Genomic DNA, 17,650 nt, shown 5'->3' on the forward strand with positions numbered 1-17,650 from the left:
GTACACATTATGAAAAGATCACCACAATCAAGCTAATTAACACATCCAACACATCTACATAGTTACCATTGTGTGTGTGTGTGTGTATTTGTGTGTGTTGAAAATAGGGGAAGAGTTTTGAGCAAAGGGGTGACAAAGTCTTGCATTCTGAAAAGATTGTTCTGAAACATGTTGAGTTTAACGAATGAATGAAATCTCCTTAGGGGGCCCCCAGACCATAGAAATGGAAATGTGACCCCTTCCTCAGTCAAGAAACATTTATTTGGATAAGAAAGGAGTCCCTAGAGCTCCAGGCTAGGAAGGTAGCCTGGGTTTCAGGCCTGGGACCCAGCAGCCCGACCAGGCTGGGAGGGGCACTTCCGCTTGCTGAGGTTGGTGAGGATCTGGTCCTGGTTGGGCCGGTAGAGAACCACGAAGCTCTCCGCAGGAAGGATAGGACCTCTGTTCTCTTCCACTTGGCCCATCATCAGATAACTGGCTCCTGGGGGAGGGGAGGGAAGGGAGGTATTGAGAGTGCATTATTGTGACCTTGCAGATGTACCTCCTTGTCAGAGTCCTTCAGATTCTATCATTTTCATGAGGTTAAGTCCTCCTCCCCATTTTCCCACATCTGTTACCTTTCTTCATGGGAGGGCACTGCTTGCAAGGCACATAGAACTTCAGGGGGGTGTCAGTGATTGGAGAAGGCAGGTCCAGGCCTCCGGTTTTATAAGCACCAATGAGACTGACAGTGACAGTGAGGCCCTCCCCTGGGCCTCGAACCATGGACTTCACTGTCGCGGTCACCACTGTGGGAAAGTGGGGGTGAGAATTGAGGAGACAGAGGCCAGGTCAGGGCTGGATCCAGGAGGGGGGACTTTGGGGACAGGAGTGGGATTAGAGCTGCTGGAGGAGCAAAGCTGGCAGATGGGGCTTCTTACCCAGGCTGCTGGAACAGAAGTTGCTCTGCAAGGTGCCTGTCCTTCGGCACTGCTTTGGGCAGGACACATTGGGCACATCTAGGAAGGATGGGGGTGCTGTTTGTGGAGGGGGACCCAACGGGCAGGTAGGAAGGACCCCTTTCCTCCTAAAGGTCTCATTAATTTTAGTTCATTCAGAGCTCTATCCAGTGCTAGACCCCACACCCAGTACCAGACCTGAGTACAGAAAAGGCACCAGAGCATAAATGTGTGCATAAATGAACGAGTTCAGAAGGGAGGTCTTTGGAATAGCTCCTTTCAGTCTTTGTCCCTTCCTCCCCCTTCCCAGACTCACTGGGAGCTTCCGGAGTTGCTTGAGCCTCCGATGAGGCCTTTGGCTTTTCCACAGGTGGGGGTCCGGGCTTGGGGAGCGAGGCCCCGGACCGGGCATCCTCCCCGGGGCTCCGGGCCTGCCCTTCGGTAGCGGCACCTCGCGGCAGGGTCTTGTAGGAGGCGGAGAAGCCATCGGCCGTGACACTGAGGTCAGAGACGAACTGGACGAGAAGCTCATTCCCTTCAGAGGAGATGGGACTGCGGGTGGCGGGCACCGTGGGACGCGTCAGGCGGGCCTTTGTAACCTCTGCCCTGGGTTAGCCTTAACCAGCTACCTGACTACGCGGGACCTACTCGCCTCTCCATCCATGGACCCGTCCCGGTGCCAAACCGGGTCTTCTGCCTGGTCCCCTACTAGCTCCGCCCATCTTGGGGGTCCCCGGGCAGGTGTTCACCTCTTCATCTAAGCCAGGTCTCTCAGCCCCACTCCCTTTCCTGGGGAGGTGGAGACCCCTACCCGCCAACCACCCGGGTCCCGCCCCCTCACCCCGGGGCGGTGTCGCCGCAGAACTTTCCCAGCCTCTTGGCGTCATCGCTCACGGCTCCGTTGAACACGCTGACCGAGTCGTAGCGGCAGTAGGTGTCGGGCTCCAGGTCAAACTTCCCGAAGGTCAGCGAGATCACCTGTCGGCGGGGAGAGAGGAGGCTGCGCGGCGGTACCCCGGGCGGCTCGAGGGCGCGGAAGCTCTGCACCTCTTGCCTCCTCCGGGAGCCCGGAAGCTCGCGGCAATCTCCTCTCTCCCCTCCCGCGTCCCCTGGAGCTCCCTTCTTAAAGCAGTCACACCACCGCTCGGAGGGTCACACACCAAGGGAACCCTTCCGTGGCGTCTGCCTTCGTCGGCAAGGTCTAGTCCTGGCTCACGCTCAAGGAACAGACGCAGCATCCACCTTCACTGCCGCCACTTACACACACAAAACACCGTTTATGTATCGGCATCGTGTACCTCGCTCTCGTAAGACTCGTCACAGGTGTTATTTTACATTTTTTGTTTGAGCGGGAGCAGTTCTGGGTCTGTTTTCGCACCCTACCACCGTGAGCTCAGTGATCGGGACATAGCAGATGGTCAATAAATCTTTGCTGGCTGCATGCTGCAGGACGCCGCCCGGGTCCCCGAGGGCGGCCCGGGCAGGGGCTCGGTACCTGGTCCGGGGGCGCGATGATGTGCCAGGAACAGCTGATGCCCGGGGGGTAATCGGACTCGGGCCAGTTGGGCGTGGTCAGGGTTCCCTGGGCCTTCTCCAGCCGCCCCCCGCAAAATTGGTGCTCTGGGGAGGGGAGAGAGGTGTGGGGGTGGGAGGCGGTGGAGACCCTCGGTCAGCTCGAGGAGAGCGCTAGGCTGGAAGCCTGTGCTGGAAGCTCGGATGTCTGGGTCTCAGCATGAGGGGACGAGAAGAGGGGTACGGAAGAGGGAGTTGGTTAGCAGATAGGGGGCTTGGAGAAGCAGGGCTCAGGGGAGTCTCGGACCGCCCGGCGCCCAGGTGGGCGCTGGAAGGGGGAGGAGGCATTGGCAGGACACGCTCCCTCTCGCCCCTCCCCCTGACCCGCGGCCACACCGCTCCTCTTCCCCTGGGAGATCCCATCTCCCCGGTCCGGCGGAGAAGTCCCTTTTGCAGGTTGGGGAGTCCTCACATTGTGAGGGTGCCCTCAAACTGGGGCACAGCCCCAGAAGCCTCTTTGGGGAGGTCTCTGCCTTAAACATTTAGGGAAGACCTCTACCGCCAGGAGGGGGTGATGGGACCGCAATCGGGAGCCCCGGGCTGGGTGTAGGGGGCTCCGGGTCGGGGGTACCTAATCCCCCAGCCCGAATGCCTCCTCGCGCCCGTCTGAGGGAGCCCGATTGCGGACGGGGGCGGGCTGTTACTCACCGTCCCAGTAACCCCAGGCCGCCCATTCCACCCGCGGGTCGGTGACCCATTTCCGCCTCGCGCCTGGGGGGGGGCCTGGAAGAGGAGGTGGGCGGGAGCGGGAGGGGGGAGAGAAGACGAGGAGGAGGGACTGAAGGGGCAGTTAGTGAGGAAAAAGGGTAAGGGAGGTAATGGGGGCCCTAGGCTCTCGGGCTTGGGGTTCGGCTGGGGGGTGGAGGTTAAGGCTGGGGGCGGGGCCTGCGCCGGGGGCGGGGCCAGGAGAGGGGGAGGCGGAGGCGAGTGAGGTCTCACCAGTGCCTGAGGTGGCCCGCCCGCTGTACCAGAGCAGGAAGCCTCGTCCTCCCGTGCCCTCGTCCGCCGTCATCCTCAGGGTCACCTGGTTGCCGGGGGCGACTAAGGGCGCAGGCCGGAAGGTCCCGCAGAAGCGTCCAAGCCGCTGGCCCGAGGTTCCAGACCCGGCAAAGACCTCTAGAGCATCATAACGGCAGGCGGGGTGCAGCTCCAAATCAAAGACTCGGAAGGAAAGGGACACAGTCTGGCCCTCAGGGACCTGAAGGCGGGGACAGGGAAGAGGACCTGCAAAGTCAGGCCACACACAACCCAGGCAGAGGGTACCTGTCCTTCTCCAAGCATTTCATACAGATACTGGGCCTGAACAGGAAGGGACCCCATCAGCGTGCAGAGCAGAGAACCTGGGCTCTGCAGCAGCTTTTGGCTTGTGCATGGGACAAGACCTGAGGTCCTGGAGAGATTGGAGGACTGGGAATGAAGCTGGAAGTGGAGAAGCAGACCTTAAGTAAGGTGTGAGGACGCTTTGCCCCGTGTTATTATGGGCACTGCTGCCCTCAGTGACAGAGGGGATAATGCTTGGTGGTTCAGGGATGGGAGGTGGTGGGAGCAGGGGGCCGGCAGACTGAGGTGCCCTTAGTTGGGCCTGGGAGACTACAACAAGGCGGTAGTGATAGGAAGGAACTTCTCACCGTTATTGTCCAGATGCACTCCTTATTGGGGGGGTACAGGTTGGGGAAACCCTCACTTGCCACGTAACCTGACTCCCCGGTCACATCCCCTCCACACAGGAACACAGGTCTGGAGATCAGAAGAGGCATCAGCCATGAGTGGAAGAGAGCTTGGGAAGGATAGGGACGGAGGGTGGGGGGGCAGGGAGGGAAGCCAGGGGGATGGAGGCCTAGGGAATCTGGGGCAGCCTCAGCCAGCCATGCCGGGATTGAGAGGATTAGGAACAAGTGGGGCCAGCAACTTGGCTGTCTGTCCCAACACCCCCCAGTCCCCACCCCCACCCCAATAGGAATTCCCGGAATCCTCCTCGGGCTGTTCCTCACTCTCCCCCCTCGCCCTGCCTGGCAGTCGGGGACAGGAGCCGCCTAACTACTTCCAGATGTGGACACAGCCACGAAGCCATGGGGGGGAGGGGGCGGAGAGATGAGGAGCAGCAGCAGCAATGGCCCTCATGTTGAACCTGGAGACCAGATTTCTCCAGCTCCCAACCTTTGCCCTGCTCTCAACTACTTGAGTATCTGACTCCCAAGTCTCCCCCTCGCTCCCCCCTCTCAGCCCCCCCCACCTCTCATTCTCTCCTGGAATCCAGATGTCCAGCTACCAGGCAAGTTCAAGGTCTTGGTGCTCTCAGGTTCCATAGGGGTGGGGGGTGAGGGGTGGGCAAGGGTCTGGGTGGATGGGAAGACTTAGAAGATGAGGGGCAAAGGGTGGAGGAATGGGGGGCACTGGTGACCCACAGGAAATAGTAGTCTTGCAGGTAGGGAGGGAGAACATAGGGACCCGGGAAGAGTTGGGGCTATAGGAGATCTGGGGAGTGGTGCATTAGTAAAAGAATCCATGGGCTCCACAGGCAAAACCCCCAGGAATCAGGGGTTTTTGAAGCTCACTCAAGCTATCTGGAAGGTGCGAAGAGACCTACCTGGTATAGTTGGGGGTCTGGCCCTGGGTGAAAGGCAGCAGGGCCCAGGCAGTGAGGAGGGGCCCCAAGAGGGAGGCTGTGGCAGCAGGCAGCATGGCCGGGGGGAGAGGCGCCGGGGTCCTTGAGGCAGAGGCAGCAGCTGAGTTTAGCAGCAGCAGCGGCAGCAGCGGAGATAATCAGTGCCAGATGAGGCAGCCTCGGGTGTGTGGGCGTGGGGACTGGCCAGCGGGGCGGGCGGTGGGGAAGGCGGGACAGGGAGAGTTTAGTTGGGACAGTGGTGAGTCCAGGGGCCTCTCTAGGTCCAGGACACATAAATATTGACCTAAGTAGGGGGTGGAGTAGTGAAGGGCAGAGGGAGCATCAGCCCTCAGCCACAATGCAGGCATCAAGTCATGTCATCTGGACCCCACTCTGCCCAGTGCCTGAGCATCTGGTCCTTCCTCCCAGCCGTTCCCTGTGCCTCCCCCTTCCCTAGACCCCTACATCTAGTCATTCACCCCTTCCTGACCTCCCCTTGCTCCAGCTAATTTTCCACTTCAAATTTCTACTATCTTCTCTCCATCCCTGGGCCAGACTAGGCCAAGGAGAGAATTTTTCCTGCTCAGCAATTTTCTCTCCCAAACATTTGGAGGTATGGGAGGGGCTGGGGGGGGGCATATGGTAAAGGGAGCATCCCCCTTCTGAGGAAGAGGATGGAGCAGAAAGCGAGGGAAAGGGACAACACGTGAGACTGGACCTGGAGGTAGAGGGGAAGCGGGGGCTGACTTCACAGGGACCAAGGGAAACGGGTAGGAAGCTCTGTGAAGTCCGAGGCAAGTGGCCTCCCCAGGATGGAAGTCGGATAGAGGATCCGAGGAACAGAACCAAGTGGCATATGTTGGTTTCATTGTTCCAGAAGGTGGGGCTTGGACTTCCAAGTCCAGGAGCCTGGGCTGGTCTTGGGAATGGGAGGGGAGAGCAGGCTGAAAGATTCAGGTGGTCAGTTCTGTAGCACCTGAATGCCTGAGACACTTCTGCTCTGCCTGCACACACCCACCCCACCCCCATGCCTGGGCCTCCACTGCCCACTCAGCCACCCGGTCCCCATCCCCTGCCCCATTTTCCTCCCAGGCCCCAGGGCTCCAAACCGGGCCTCACTTCAGCCTTTTATTCTATTTGTCCATCAAATCTCTTGTCCATGATAGTCAGATTGGGGGCCCCTCCTGGGCAGCCCCCTGAACATTTTACAAAACAGTTCCCTCTCCACCCTGGCATGTCTAGCAATCCCCACACCGCCCCCCACCCCTTGTGCACATACAGTGTTTATTGCTACCACCCCATTTCTCCTTAGCTCCTGGCCCAGGGCCAGACTCTCCCTCCAGGGGTGAGACTAGGAGAGGGGGGTGGTCAGCTCTCTGGGGTTGGGAGGCCTGGGCCAACGCCTGCAGCAGCCCTCTGCAGCATGTCCAAGGCCTCCCAAAAGAAATCCTTTTGTGCAGCCATCAAGGGCATCCAGCCCACGATCTCCTTCATCTTTTCCATGCGATCCTGCAAGGTGGGGCAACTGTGGATCTGGCTGAGGTACTCCTCACAGGCTTGGGCCGCCCCCCCCGGGTCTTGGGATGCTCCAGCTCCCAGGCTGGGCTCGGGGGTCCCCACCACCCTGCTGGCTGGTAGGTCCCTATAGGTGGGGTGGTGCTCGATGTCATGGCTGGACAGCATGTAGAGGCACTCTCTGGTAGAGCAGAGGGAACAGGCACACAAAGGGACCTTGGAGGAGAGAAGGGGTGTGGCTGAGTTGGGCCTTTCCTGAGGGGCTCCCAGGAAGCCCCAGCTGTTGTGTTCTTCCCGCTGAGACCAGCCCTGAGCCAGCAAGTGAGCTAGGGCTGGCTGAGTCCCAAGGTTGTGTGAGGTCAGAGAGGGCCAGCACTGTCTGCTAAGGGAGAGAGCCATGAGCCATGGTTTGTGGCAGGGAAGGGAGGTAGATTGTGCTGGGGAGATGCCCCCACCCTGGATTCCTGTAGGAGCCCCAGTTATGCTCCTGGGTGCCACCTGGCTCTACTGCTCCTGCCCTCCCTGGTGGCCTGCTTGTGTGACAATGCTCTGACCTTGACGTGGAGCTTCACGAAGGAGGCACTCCCCTTAGGCCAGCCAGGGAGGCGGCCTCCAGCCCCACAGCCGCAGCCCAGAAGCTCCTTGCTGAAGTCTGAGCCCTGGCTCAGCACCAGGGAGTGGTTGAGGCCACACCACAGGGTAATGGGGCGTTGCAGATAATGTACCTGAGGACACAAGACCAGGATGCCTAAGGTGGGAATGACAAGGATGTGGGGGCCCAGCTAGGGTAGGAAGGCTTAGGAAGAATCTGGGGTAACTAGGACAGGAAAACAAAGGACTCATACTTCCCCATGCCCACCCCCACTCCTGCCCAGCTAGGAGGTAGACCAGCAGCAATCTCTCCTTGGTTCTCCTGCAGTCTCAGGCAGACTCTGCACTTCCATAGCCTCTGCATCTTTGCTTTCCAGAAAAGAGGCTACATGACTGAGCGTAGGAACTACCATTTGCTCCCTCACTGTCACCCCAGGACTGTGCCAGTCTGGTCTCTCATTCTTCCTTCCAGTCCCAGAAGGAGGACTATCCTTCCTCTTTTCCCAAAGTTTCAAAACTCCCTCCCTCTCTGTGCAATTCCAGGTTAGCCCCAGGAAGGACTTTCATTCCACTCACTCTTCCCTTCTCTCTCTGGCATTTTCTTCTTCTTCTTCTTTTTTTTTTTTTTTAAGATTTTATTTATTTAATCATGAAAGACACACACACACACACACACACACAGAGGCACAGGCAGAGGGAGAAGCAGGCTCCACTCAGGGAGCCAGACGTGGGACTGGATCCCGGGTCTCCAGGATCATAACCCGGGCCGAAGGTGGCGCTAAACCGCTGAGCCACCGGGCTGCCTTCTCTCTGGCATTTTCAAGTTGTCCTATCCTTGTCTTTCCAATTGGCCACCCTATTTTGAAAAATAACATTTCCACCTGATTCCTGCTGCTTCTGACCTATGTCTCTAAGCAGCAGAACTGGTTACATGATCAGTCTGAGGTCGACCACATTCTTGTTCTCACCACAGCCAATGTTTCCTGCACTTTCTTGTGATCTGGCTTCTCTCCTCACTATGGCTACTGACATGTTCTCTCCAGATGCACTTGACCTCCCAGCTGCCAAATCCTGGGGCCTCTGCTGCACACTTCCTCCTGAGATTATGAGGCCTTTAATTTTGAAGACCACAGGTAAGTAATTTATGGTCATTATAGAAAAATTATAAAAAAAAAAAAAAAAGAAAAATTATAAAATGTGATGAGCAAAGATGAATTTAAAAATTACTGGGAAGGGGCGCCTGGGTGGTTCAGTTGGTTAAGCATCTGACTCTCTTTTTTTTAGATTTGTTTTTTATTTATTTGAGAGAAAGAGATAGAAAACAGAGGGAGGAGCAGAGGGAGAGGGAGGGAGAATCCCAAGCTGACTCCGACCGAGTGAGGAGCCCATCTAGGGGCTCAATCCCAGGAGCTGAGATCATGACCCAAGCAGAAATCAAGAGTGGAACACTTAACCAGCTGAGCCACATAGGTGCCCCAAGCACCTAACTCTTCATATTGGCTCAGGTCTTGATCTCAGGGTTATGGGTTCAAGCCACACCTTGGGCTCCATGCTGGGTGTGGAATCTACTCAAAAAAAAAAAAAAACAAAACCACCACCTATAATGAACATCTTGCTGGACAGTCTTCTTCACTGCTGCTTATGTGTGTATATATATATATATGTGTATAAATTGCATATTTGTAAACACAAATGGGGTTATATTATGTACAACATAATGTGGCCTGACCATCTTTCTATGTCAGTAAGTATATTCCTGCATTACCTGTCACCGTTAATGACGCCCTCCTGTTTGGATCTCCCTGCACCCAGGACTTCTGGGATTTGGCATTTGAGGGTGTACCCCTCCTGTCTCAGAGACAGCCTTTTCTGGCCCTCTGCCTACAACATCTGTTCCTGCCCAGAGTTTTCTTCCCTATCCCTACTTCTGTCTGTTTTGACCTTCTTCCAACATGGAATCTAATGTCAGAGAGACACTGCCACTTTTGAAAAAGTCCAAATTGGGGCATCCCAGGTGGCTCAGCGGTTTAGCGCCGCCTTCAGTCCAGGGTGTGATCCTGGAGTCCTGGGGTTGAGTCCCACGTTGGGCTTCCTGTGTGGAGCGTTTCTCCCTCTGCCTGTGTCTCTGCCTCTCTCTCTCTCTCTCTCTCTCTGTCTCTCATGAATAAATAAATAAAATCTTTTAAAAAAAGTCCAAATTCACAAATTCACACTCTTCCTCTTTCCTCAAGCCAGCATCCATTCCTTCATTTGTAGTGATGCCATCTTTCTTCAAGTGGTCTTGTGCCAGAGCCGCTTTTGTCCTCCGGGCCTTTCCTCACATCTCATCAGTTTCTAGGGCCTGTTCATTTCTTTTCAAAACATCTCCAGTATCCATTCTTTTGTATTCTCACCACCTGAGGCTCTTGTCTCAAGTGCTGCCATAGCTCCCCAGTTTCCCAGTGGGCTTCTCATTCAGTGGCCTCCTGTTCTCAGTCACCCTGGGGGTTGCCTTCTCCTGCTCCAGAACCCCCTGTGACTTTCCCAAACTTCTGCCTCTCTAGGCTTCACACCCACCTGTACCACCTCATATCTACCAATTTCCAAAACACCCTCTCTGCTTTAGGTATATGCAAGCTGCACTGTCGTCTCCATTTTACAGAATGCCTCTCCTTGTACCTACCCGAATCCGACCTTAGCCACCAGGCCCTGATCACATCTTACCTCTTCTGGTCATACCAGCCCACTTTGGGTCTCCCTGCCTCACTACATTCCTACTGCACTCACAGCAAGCACCGTACAGAACAGATCTCACACTGCCAACCCTGGGAAAGACACGCACCAGTATCCCAGGCATTATGTACTGGTTGGCTTAACTTCCCCAGGGAGTAAGAAGTGGATTCCAAAGAGAGTGGAGAAGTGGAGAGGTGTGAGGTTTAGGGAATTGAAGGAAGGGGGCTAGGATGAGAGTTACTGAGAAACAGGCTCACCTGTGTGGGTTCCCCTCGGTCCATTTTGTCCCCTGTTCCCAGCTGCCCATATCTGTTATTTCCCTGCATAAAGATTCGGCCAAATTCATCCACCAGGCCAAGGTGATTATAGCCAAGAGCACAGAATAAGATCTAGAAAGGAAGACAGAAAGAGAGGGTGGGCATTCAGTTCCCTCAGAGTAACTCTGAGCTCCAGAATCTCCCAACCACTAGCCTGCTATTCCCCCCTGACTTCTTTTGGCCTTGCCCACTGCCTCACCCCTCTCTCTCTCTGGGTCCCCTGTCCTTCCCTGATCAATCATTTGATTTCTGCTCATATTTCAGACTTCTGGTACCTTTTAAACCCTACACCACACCCCCTGCCCGCCCCCTCGTCTGCCCCATCCCTCCAGCATCCTACCTTGGCAGGCAGTGAGAGAGCAAGCGGCATCTGCTGGTCCAGGGGGTCAAAGGCTTGAAGGGTCCCAAAGAGATCACGATACACCCCTGGGGTATGCACCTCAAAATACACTCCTCCCTGGTCTGGGGGGTCAGGAGCCCTCAGCTCAGCAGCTTTGGGCACCCATTTCCTAGGGATAAGGCCCTACCTGGGATGAAAGTTGCAAGATCTAGGGAGTCTCACACCCACTAGAAATGTACCAGCTATGATGTCTGGGAACCTAAACTCATCTTTTCACTAGGATGCCCGAAAGGGTCCACCACAGAGCTGGACTAAGTATTAGTGGGGGGAGGTATTCATATCTTGAAGGCCTGTGTAAAACTAGGGTCTGGAGAAGCAGGAAGGTGGTTCTTACCCGTGATGTAGAGAGTACTGCTCTGGTTGGAAGCCATGCAGGCCACTCGAAGGTGAGGCAGGCACCGGGACACCTTCCTCAGGGCCAGCTGAACTGTGTAGGAGCGTGGCTGGTCCAGCTGGGTTTCATTCACGACCAAAGAGTAGATCTTTCCTTCCTCTGGGAGATGGGGAGAGGTAGACAATTATGTGGGGGAAGGGACCCCCAATATCCACATCAACTTCCCAGTAGACTCTAAGCCATAAGGAGGAAACATTTACTGCCCTAGAGTGGGGTTGGAAGAAAAATGATAGCAGCAAAATAAGAGAAGCGTGATGTTAAGTTGCCTAGATGCTAGCCCTTTACCACCAGAAATGAATCAGGGAAGTAAGTCCCTGAGTGTGAAAGATGAGTGGAAAGAAAACCCAGAGTCAGATTTGGCAGAATTCAGCTTGAGTATTAAGAGGAATGATGCTGGGCACTCGGAGCCCTGCCTGACATTAGTAAGCCCAGAGGATCTCAAGCCTGGGAGTGTAGTCCAATAAAGGGGATGGGGATGTGAGGCTGGCTCAGTCAGAAGAGCATATGATTCTTTTTTTTTTTTTTTTTTAAGATTTTATTTATCTATTCATGAGAGACACAGAGAGAGACAGAGGCAGAAGGAGAGGCAGGCTCCACACAGGGAGCCCAGCGTGGGACTCGATCCTGGGTCTCCAGGATCACGCCCTGGGCTGAAGGCGGCGCTAAACTGCTGAGCCACCCCGGCTGCCTGAGCATGTGATTCTTAATTTTGGGGTTGTGAGTTTGAGCCCCTCATTGGGCATAGAGATTGCTTAAATAAATAAAAACTTTAAATATACATATATATATATAAACCTTATATGTGTGTGTATATATAGAAAACTTTAAATATATGTATATATGTAAATATATGTATATATTTATGTATATATATAAACTTTATAACTTTAAACTTTCACATATATATTGAATCTATATTCAAGATATATATATATATATATAATTTTAAAAATTGGCCTTTCACTAGAATAGTGATTTCCAAACTATTTTTTGCAGCAGGGCCCTTTATTCATATGAAACACACAGAATCTTAAGACTAGAAGACAGACAAAAGGCAAAGCTCTTTGGTTTGAGAGCAGGATGAGGGGAAACCCATGTGAGAGGCCTCCCTCCTCCCCCGCAGCAGGTCCTGAGGAATCTGTGGAAAGCAATTTGCAAACCCCTGCTCTAGGCCATACCTGTGAGAAGCAGCAGAGCCCGCTGGGTCTCCTGACCCACTAGCACAATCTGTTTGAAGCTCATGGAGTGGTGGAAGGTCATCTTAAAGACCCGCTGCCCACTGGACTGCAAGTAGACCTCGACGCAGTCACAGGCCCGGCTGCCAGTTGTGCCTACCACCCCTGGCTGCTCCCGAGTGGCCAATACATAGAGGTATTTACGGTAAACTGTGTCACATCTTGGGTCCGAGGCAAACTGTAGGAAGAGATGAAGGTGTCTGGGACCTAGGCCTTGGAGAGGAATGAGTCTGGGTCAATTGAATCCTGGGGTGAGGTACTGGGTTCAGGGCTAGGAAACGAGGACTTGTTTTTCAGTTCCTGGGACAGGAGGGCGGCTGTCCCGAGAATACCTCAGGGCTGGTGTGGGCCCTGGGTCCCCGCAGGAGGGGTGGGGGTCTCAGCTGCCAGGGCTCTGCTACTCACATCCTTGGCTCCACGACACAACACAACATAGCGGCAGGCTCGCTTCCACTGGATCTGGCCAAGGGTAGAGGAGACCAGAGCATTTTTGAGGAAGAAGAGGGTCCCCGCATAGTCAAGAATGAAGACGTGGTCCTTGGTGGGCAAGAAGCGGCGGTAGCCATGGGCTAGCAGGGGGGCTACACTCTTGCTGAGACAGCGGCGGCGGCCCCCAAATGCCTGGAAATACAGGCCCTTCGTGTCTGGAGAAGGGAAAGAGATGGAAGGCTCAAGGGGTCAGGATGGCACAAGGGAGAGGAATCAGAGCTTGGGCACACTAGATTTCTCTGGTAGAGTGGTATTTAGCAGCTCCCATGCCCAACACTGGGGAACAAACTGCTTCTAAAGGACATTGGAAAGCTCAGAGGTTATCTTTAAAAAACCCCTATCTATATAGGATGGACATCTTGAATAAACCCTCATGCCAGAACATTAGTTCTCTGCTCCCTCCTCCCCCCTTCAGCCCAGGGCACTACACATGCTTCTAAGTGCTTCCTCAGTCCAACCTTGCATCAGAGACATCAAGGGGAAAATAATACATAGAAAAGCAGCAGAAGTGGATCCCTGGGTGGCTCAGTGGTTTAGCGCCTGCCTTCAGCCCAGGGCATGATCCTGGAGACCCAGGATCGAGTCCCACATCGGGCTCCCTGCGTGGAACCTGCTTCTCCCTCTGCCTGTGTCTCTGCCTATCTCTCTCTCTCTGTGTCTCTCATGAATAAATAAAATCTTAGAAAAAAAAGAAAAAAAGAAAAAAGAAAAGCAGCAGAAGGAGTGAAAAAGAATGACCGAGGAACCCCTAGCTCTGGATCAGATCTAGATCTCCCTTAATCTCCAGTGTGTGAAATTAAGTACTTGGATAGGGGCTCCCTGGGAATGCAGGGGGTTTAGAGCATGTTTCTCAAACTGGGGTGATTTTGTTCCTCAGGGAACACCGGTTGTCACAACTGGGGGAAGTTTGCTACTGGTATCTAGTGGGTGGAGGCCAGGGATGCTGCTGAACATCCTACAATGCACAGGATGCACTCCCCCCCCTACTGCAAATAACATTTTGGTCCCAAATGTCAACAGTGACAAGGTTGAGAAACACCAGGTTTGGGGAATGGAGGAGGTATCCAGGGTAGATTTGGAAGAGAGTCTGAATATGGAGGGAGGTTTGTCAGGCATGCTAGTAATAGGGGTCCATCAGAGGGTGGAACTAGAGGATTGTAACACTCAAGGGTGTATGTTTGAATCTAGTGGTTCTTCCAGAGAAGGGGCCCTGGAAATTTGGCTGGGAATGCTGAGGCAACTCTATGAAACCGGAGGGATCCCAGAATAAGGTAAGACAGAGGCAAAGAGAACAGGAGTTTCTGGGGAGGTGTACAGTTAAGAATGGCAGCTCTCTTCCAGGGCCGGACCCCAGAACCCTGCTCTCGTAGGCGAGGACTGAGCCTGCGACAGATGCGTCTCCACACGCCCTCAGCATCACACACTTCGTGGAAGTAGTGGCAGGTCTGGCCCAGAGCGACTACATCTCTGACTGGGAGGAATGAGATGATATGCTCCACCTGGAGGGGCAGGAGGAAGGAAGCAGGGATCACCCTCAGTGGTCTGGCCCTCTGTCCTTTATTAATACCTCCCTGCAGAGGACTCACCAGCTCTGGGGGGAACACCTGAACAGAAATAGGGTTCCCTCTCCCCTTCTTCTCTTCACCCCCAGGCTCTGGGCCACAGGAAGGGCAGCTCCGCTTCACCTACCCAAGGAGAAGGGGGAGCACAGGGGTTCCATGAGAGTCAGGCCTCTTTTGCTCCCTTCTCTCAGGCTGTCTTTCATTAGCTTCTTTCTTGGGGGCTCACAGCTCTGTGCTCACAAATCCTCCCATCTTTCTCTCTAGGTCCATGGGTCACCCCTCTCTGCTGTGTTCCTTGGTCCACCAGCTCCAAAGAACCCCTCCCCCGATTTCTGGTTGCCATCTTCTTGTCCTTCCCTTGGCTCACTACCCTCTCACCCGGAGCCCTTCCTCCCGTCTGCACAGCCCGGTGAATTTTTGCAGCTTTCGTCTCTGGCTTCTCCTCACCATCCTGACTGCCCCCTCCCTGCTCCTGCCCTCATTTCTCCAGGCTCCTTGGCCCCCTGTAGTCAGCTCCCTGGCCCCCGTCCCTGCTGCCTTTCCCACACCATGTCCCCTGCCTGGGCTTGGGGGACCTCTGGGGCCCCTCTGCCTCCTGGCCCCTCCCCCATGGAGTCTGGGAAGACAAACCTCTCTGTGACCTCACTGTCCAGCCACTGTGACCTATTTTCCCAACCTGGCCCAAGATTTTCTCTTACACAGCTCCTGGATTCTAGCTCAGCTCTAGCCACCCAGTGGCTCATGGGATATGCATTTTACAGGAGAAAGTGTAAACTGCTGGTAGATGTGACCTTTCCTTTTGGGGACTAGTTGTGAGGTTCCTCTACTTGAGGCCCTTTTAGCACTAACTCTGTTCTGTAGAGAAACAGTGGTGAATTCTTCATATCTCAGCAGGCTAGGGCCACCAGGGGATTTTGTAGCCCAATAGTAAAACTCAAAAAAAAAAAAAGTGTAAACTCAGTTTGACAGGTGAGGGGGAAAGGTGACCCTGCTCTTAGAGGAGAGCATGCATCAGATGAAAGTGGGAACAATTCAGCACAAACCTTTCAGTCTTATAAAAACACATCCAGAGGACGCCTGGGTGCCTCAGGGATTAAGCATCTGCCTTCCGCTCAGGGCATGATCCCAGGGTCCTGGAATCAAGTCCCGAATCGGGCTCCCCAGTGAGCCTGCTTCTCCCTCTGCCTGTGTCTCTTACTCTCTGTGTCTCTCATGAAAATATAAAATCTTTTTTTAAAAAATAGTTTTTATTCATGAGAGACAGAGAGAGACAGAGACAGAGACATAAGCAGAGGAAGAAGCAGGCTCCATGAAGGGAGCCTGATGTAGGACTCGATCCTGGGACTACAGGATCACGCCCTGGGCCAAAGGCAGGCGCTAAATCCGCTGAGCCACCCAGGGATTCCCGAAAAAATAAAATCTTAAAAAAAAAAAAAAAAAAACCCAAAAACATCCAAAAGCAGATTTGCTGGGACAGTAACATTAATGCCATCAATGCATGTATGAAGGACAACCTATGAAGGTGGAAGAAAGGGATAGAATTACTCTGAAACCTGGGGTATCTCCCACAGTCTAAACTTGTCTTGGGTGGGGGGAGGGGTGCCGTGTATGAGAAACGCCAGGAGTTGGGGAAGTGTCTGTCCAGGTATGGCCAAAGGATCTACACCAATAAATCCAAGGAGTAATCGGCTCTTCCAGGAACTCAGAGCAATCCAGTCCTGGACAAACAGCTCTCAGCTGCGAAGTATTACAGATTCTACTGTGCCAGCTAATTGTCAACCACCTGAACCCCCTTATTCATGGTGACTAGTAACCAATTAGTTTGAGACACCGCAGATAGAATTTTAATCATCCAGTAAATGTTTAAGAATGTCAACATTTGGGATCCCTGGGTGGCGCAGCGGTTTGGCGCCTGCCTTTGGCCCAAGGCGCGATCCTGGAGATCCGGGATCGAATCCCACGTCAGGCTCCCGGAGCATGGAGCCTGCTTCTCCCTCTGCCTGTGTCTCTGCCTCTCTCTCTCACTGTGTTCCTATCATAAATAAATTAAAAAAAAAAAAAAAAAAGAATGTCAACATTTGAGATGTGATTTATAAGAAAGTTTCAGTGGTCTGAGGTCAGGCAACTCTGACCATATTAAATGGACTATGTCAATGTATTGGATCCTTCTGCCACCTAAGAGGATGCTAAGCTCTCTCGGCAGACAGAAAAGGATCGTCGGCTTCCTCTCGTGTCTGGGTCCCCTTTATCCGCTCCATTTCAGCTCAAGGGGCAAAGAAAAGGTGCAAATAGAAAAAAAGTCCACCGTAGGAGCTCCTGGGAAACCGGGCTTCTAGAGCAAGAGGTCAGTAACTTGCGGTTTGCTCTTGCCAACTCATCAACTTCCCTCTGCCTCAGTTTCCTCGTTTGTTAAACGGAGGGCTTTTCTAGAGGGCACGACCCCTTATGGACTAAGCCCGCTCAGGGGCGCTCTTCTGGGCAGGCTGGCCGGCAGGGCGGCAGCTCTGGAGGATCTCCTGGTCTCCTGTAACCCTTCCTCCGGAGTTGGGCATCTCCGGTCTCCGGGAAGTCCCCCCGCCCGCCGGGGCGGCGGACACCGCCGCAGGGTCTCAGCTTCTGCGGCCGGAAAGGCCTCCAGGGTCCCTTCGGCGGCGAGGACCCCCTGGCCTCAGGCGTCGCCTCGCCCGGGGCCTCCCTCGCACCCTCACAGCGGGCTCGCTCCCTATCATTTCCAGCTCGCACGCGCCACTCCAGCCCTTGCACTGTTCCCAGCCGGCAAAGCGCGCAGCGCTGGCATTCTTTACCTCAATCTCAAAGTTCTAGCTCACCCGCCTCCTTCTAGGCGAAGGGACCGCCTTCTCGCCCATGCTATTGGTTGATCCAGCCGTCCCTCAGAGAGGAGGCCGAGCCAGGTTCCTTCCGGTGGATCTAATTGGCCTTCTTGACAGTCACTCGCCTGTATCTGGCTTGCGATTGGTCTCCGTGGGAAGAAAACCAGGAGCCCGGCTTGCGGTCTCTCGGCCTCTATCCCTTCAACTGGAGCGCCGGCGGCCCTGTCTCCTGGTGAGACCTGATTGGCTCCATCTCCGCCCTCAGCACTGCGATTGGATGCGGCTGCGCGGGGCGGGCCGGCCTGGAGCGTCGGCCGTTGGCGAGCGCTCCATTCTAGCCCCCTCCCTCCTGTCGCCTCACTCCGGCGCCGGAGTCTCCACGCCCCCGGCGGGTTCTGATTAGCCACTTCCGACGCGTCTCGGGACCGCGATTGGTCCACCGAGCCCCTGAGCCCGTTTCCTCCCCCTTGAAGCGACTACGGCGGCTCC

The 17,650-nt window shown here is 54.5% G+C and overlaps 2 protein-coding genes across 4 annotated transcripts; both read right to left on the reverse strand.

Annotated features, from left to right (window-relative positions):
- Positions 1 to 243: 243 nt before the first annotated feature.
- On the reverse strand, positions 244 to 5,287 carry PCOLCE (procollagen C-endopeptidase enhancer). Of its 2 annotated transcripts, XM_041748009.1 has the most exons (10): positions 5,098 to 5,287; positions 4,139 to 4,247; positions 3,450 to 3,708; positions 3,159 to 3,233; positions 2,434 to 2,558; positions 1,780 to 1,916; positions 1,255 to 1,490; positions 921 to 998; positions 618 to 788; positions 244 to 481 (listed from the first exon to the last, which is right to left on the reverse strand). In XM_041748009.1, exons 1-10 carry the CDS (start codon positions 5,190 to 5,192, stop codon positions 315 to 317), a joined length of 1,452 nt encoding a protein of 483 aa, XP_041603943.1. In that variant the 5' UTR covers positions 5,193 to 5,287; the 3' UTR covers positions 244 to 314. The 2 variants fall into 2 exon arrangements, with proteins under 2 accessions (XP_041603943.1, XP_041603944.1); XM_041748010.1 differs by lacking the exon at positions 3,159 to 3,233 and having other exon boundaries at positions 5,098 to 5,283.
- Positions 5,288 to 6,229: 942 nt separating this feature from the next.
- On the reverse strand, positions 6,230 to 17,647 carry FBXO24 (F-box protein 24). 2 transcript variants are annotated; one of them, XM_041748014.1, is made up of 10 exons: positions 17,159 to 17,647; positions 14,355 to 14,453; positions 14,084 to 14,267; positions 12,685 to 12,923; positions 12,223 to 12,457; positions 10,985 to 11,143; positions 10,591 to 10,712; positions 10,191 to 10,322; positions 7,185 to 7,355; positions 6,230 to 6,846 (listed from the first exon to the last, which is right to left on the reverse strand). In XM_041748014.1, exons 1-10 carry the CDS (start codon positions 17,195 to 17,197, stop codon positions 6,484 to 6,486), a joined length of 1,743 nt encoding a protein of 580 aa, XP_041603948.1. In that variant the 5' UTR covers positions 17,198 to 17,647; the 3' UTR covers positions 6,230 to 6,483. The 2 variants fall into 2 exon arrangements, with proteins under 2 accessions (XP_041603948.1, XP_041603946.1); XM_041748012.1 differs by lacking the exon at positions 17,159 to 17,647 and adding an exon at positions 14,709 to 14,960.
- Between the last annotated feature and the right edge of the window lie 3 nt (positions 17,648 to 17,650).

Source organism: Vulpes lagopus, chromosome 3 (assembly GCF_018345385.1).
Source record: "Vulpes lagopus strain Blue_001 chromosome 3, ASM1834538v1, whole genome shotgun sequence".
Classification (NCBI taxonomy): domain Eukaryota; kingdom Metazoa; phylum Chordata; class Mammalia; order Carnivora; family Canidae; genus Vulpes; species Vulpes lagopus.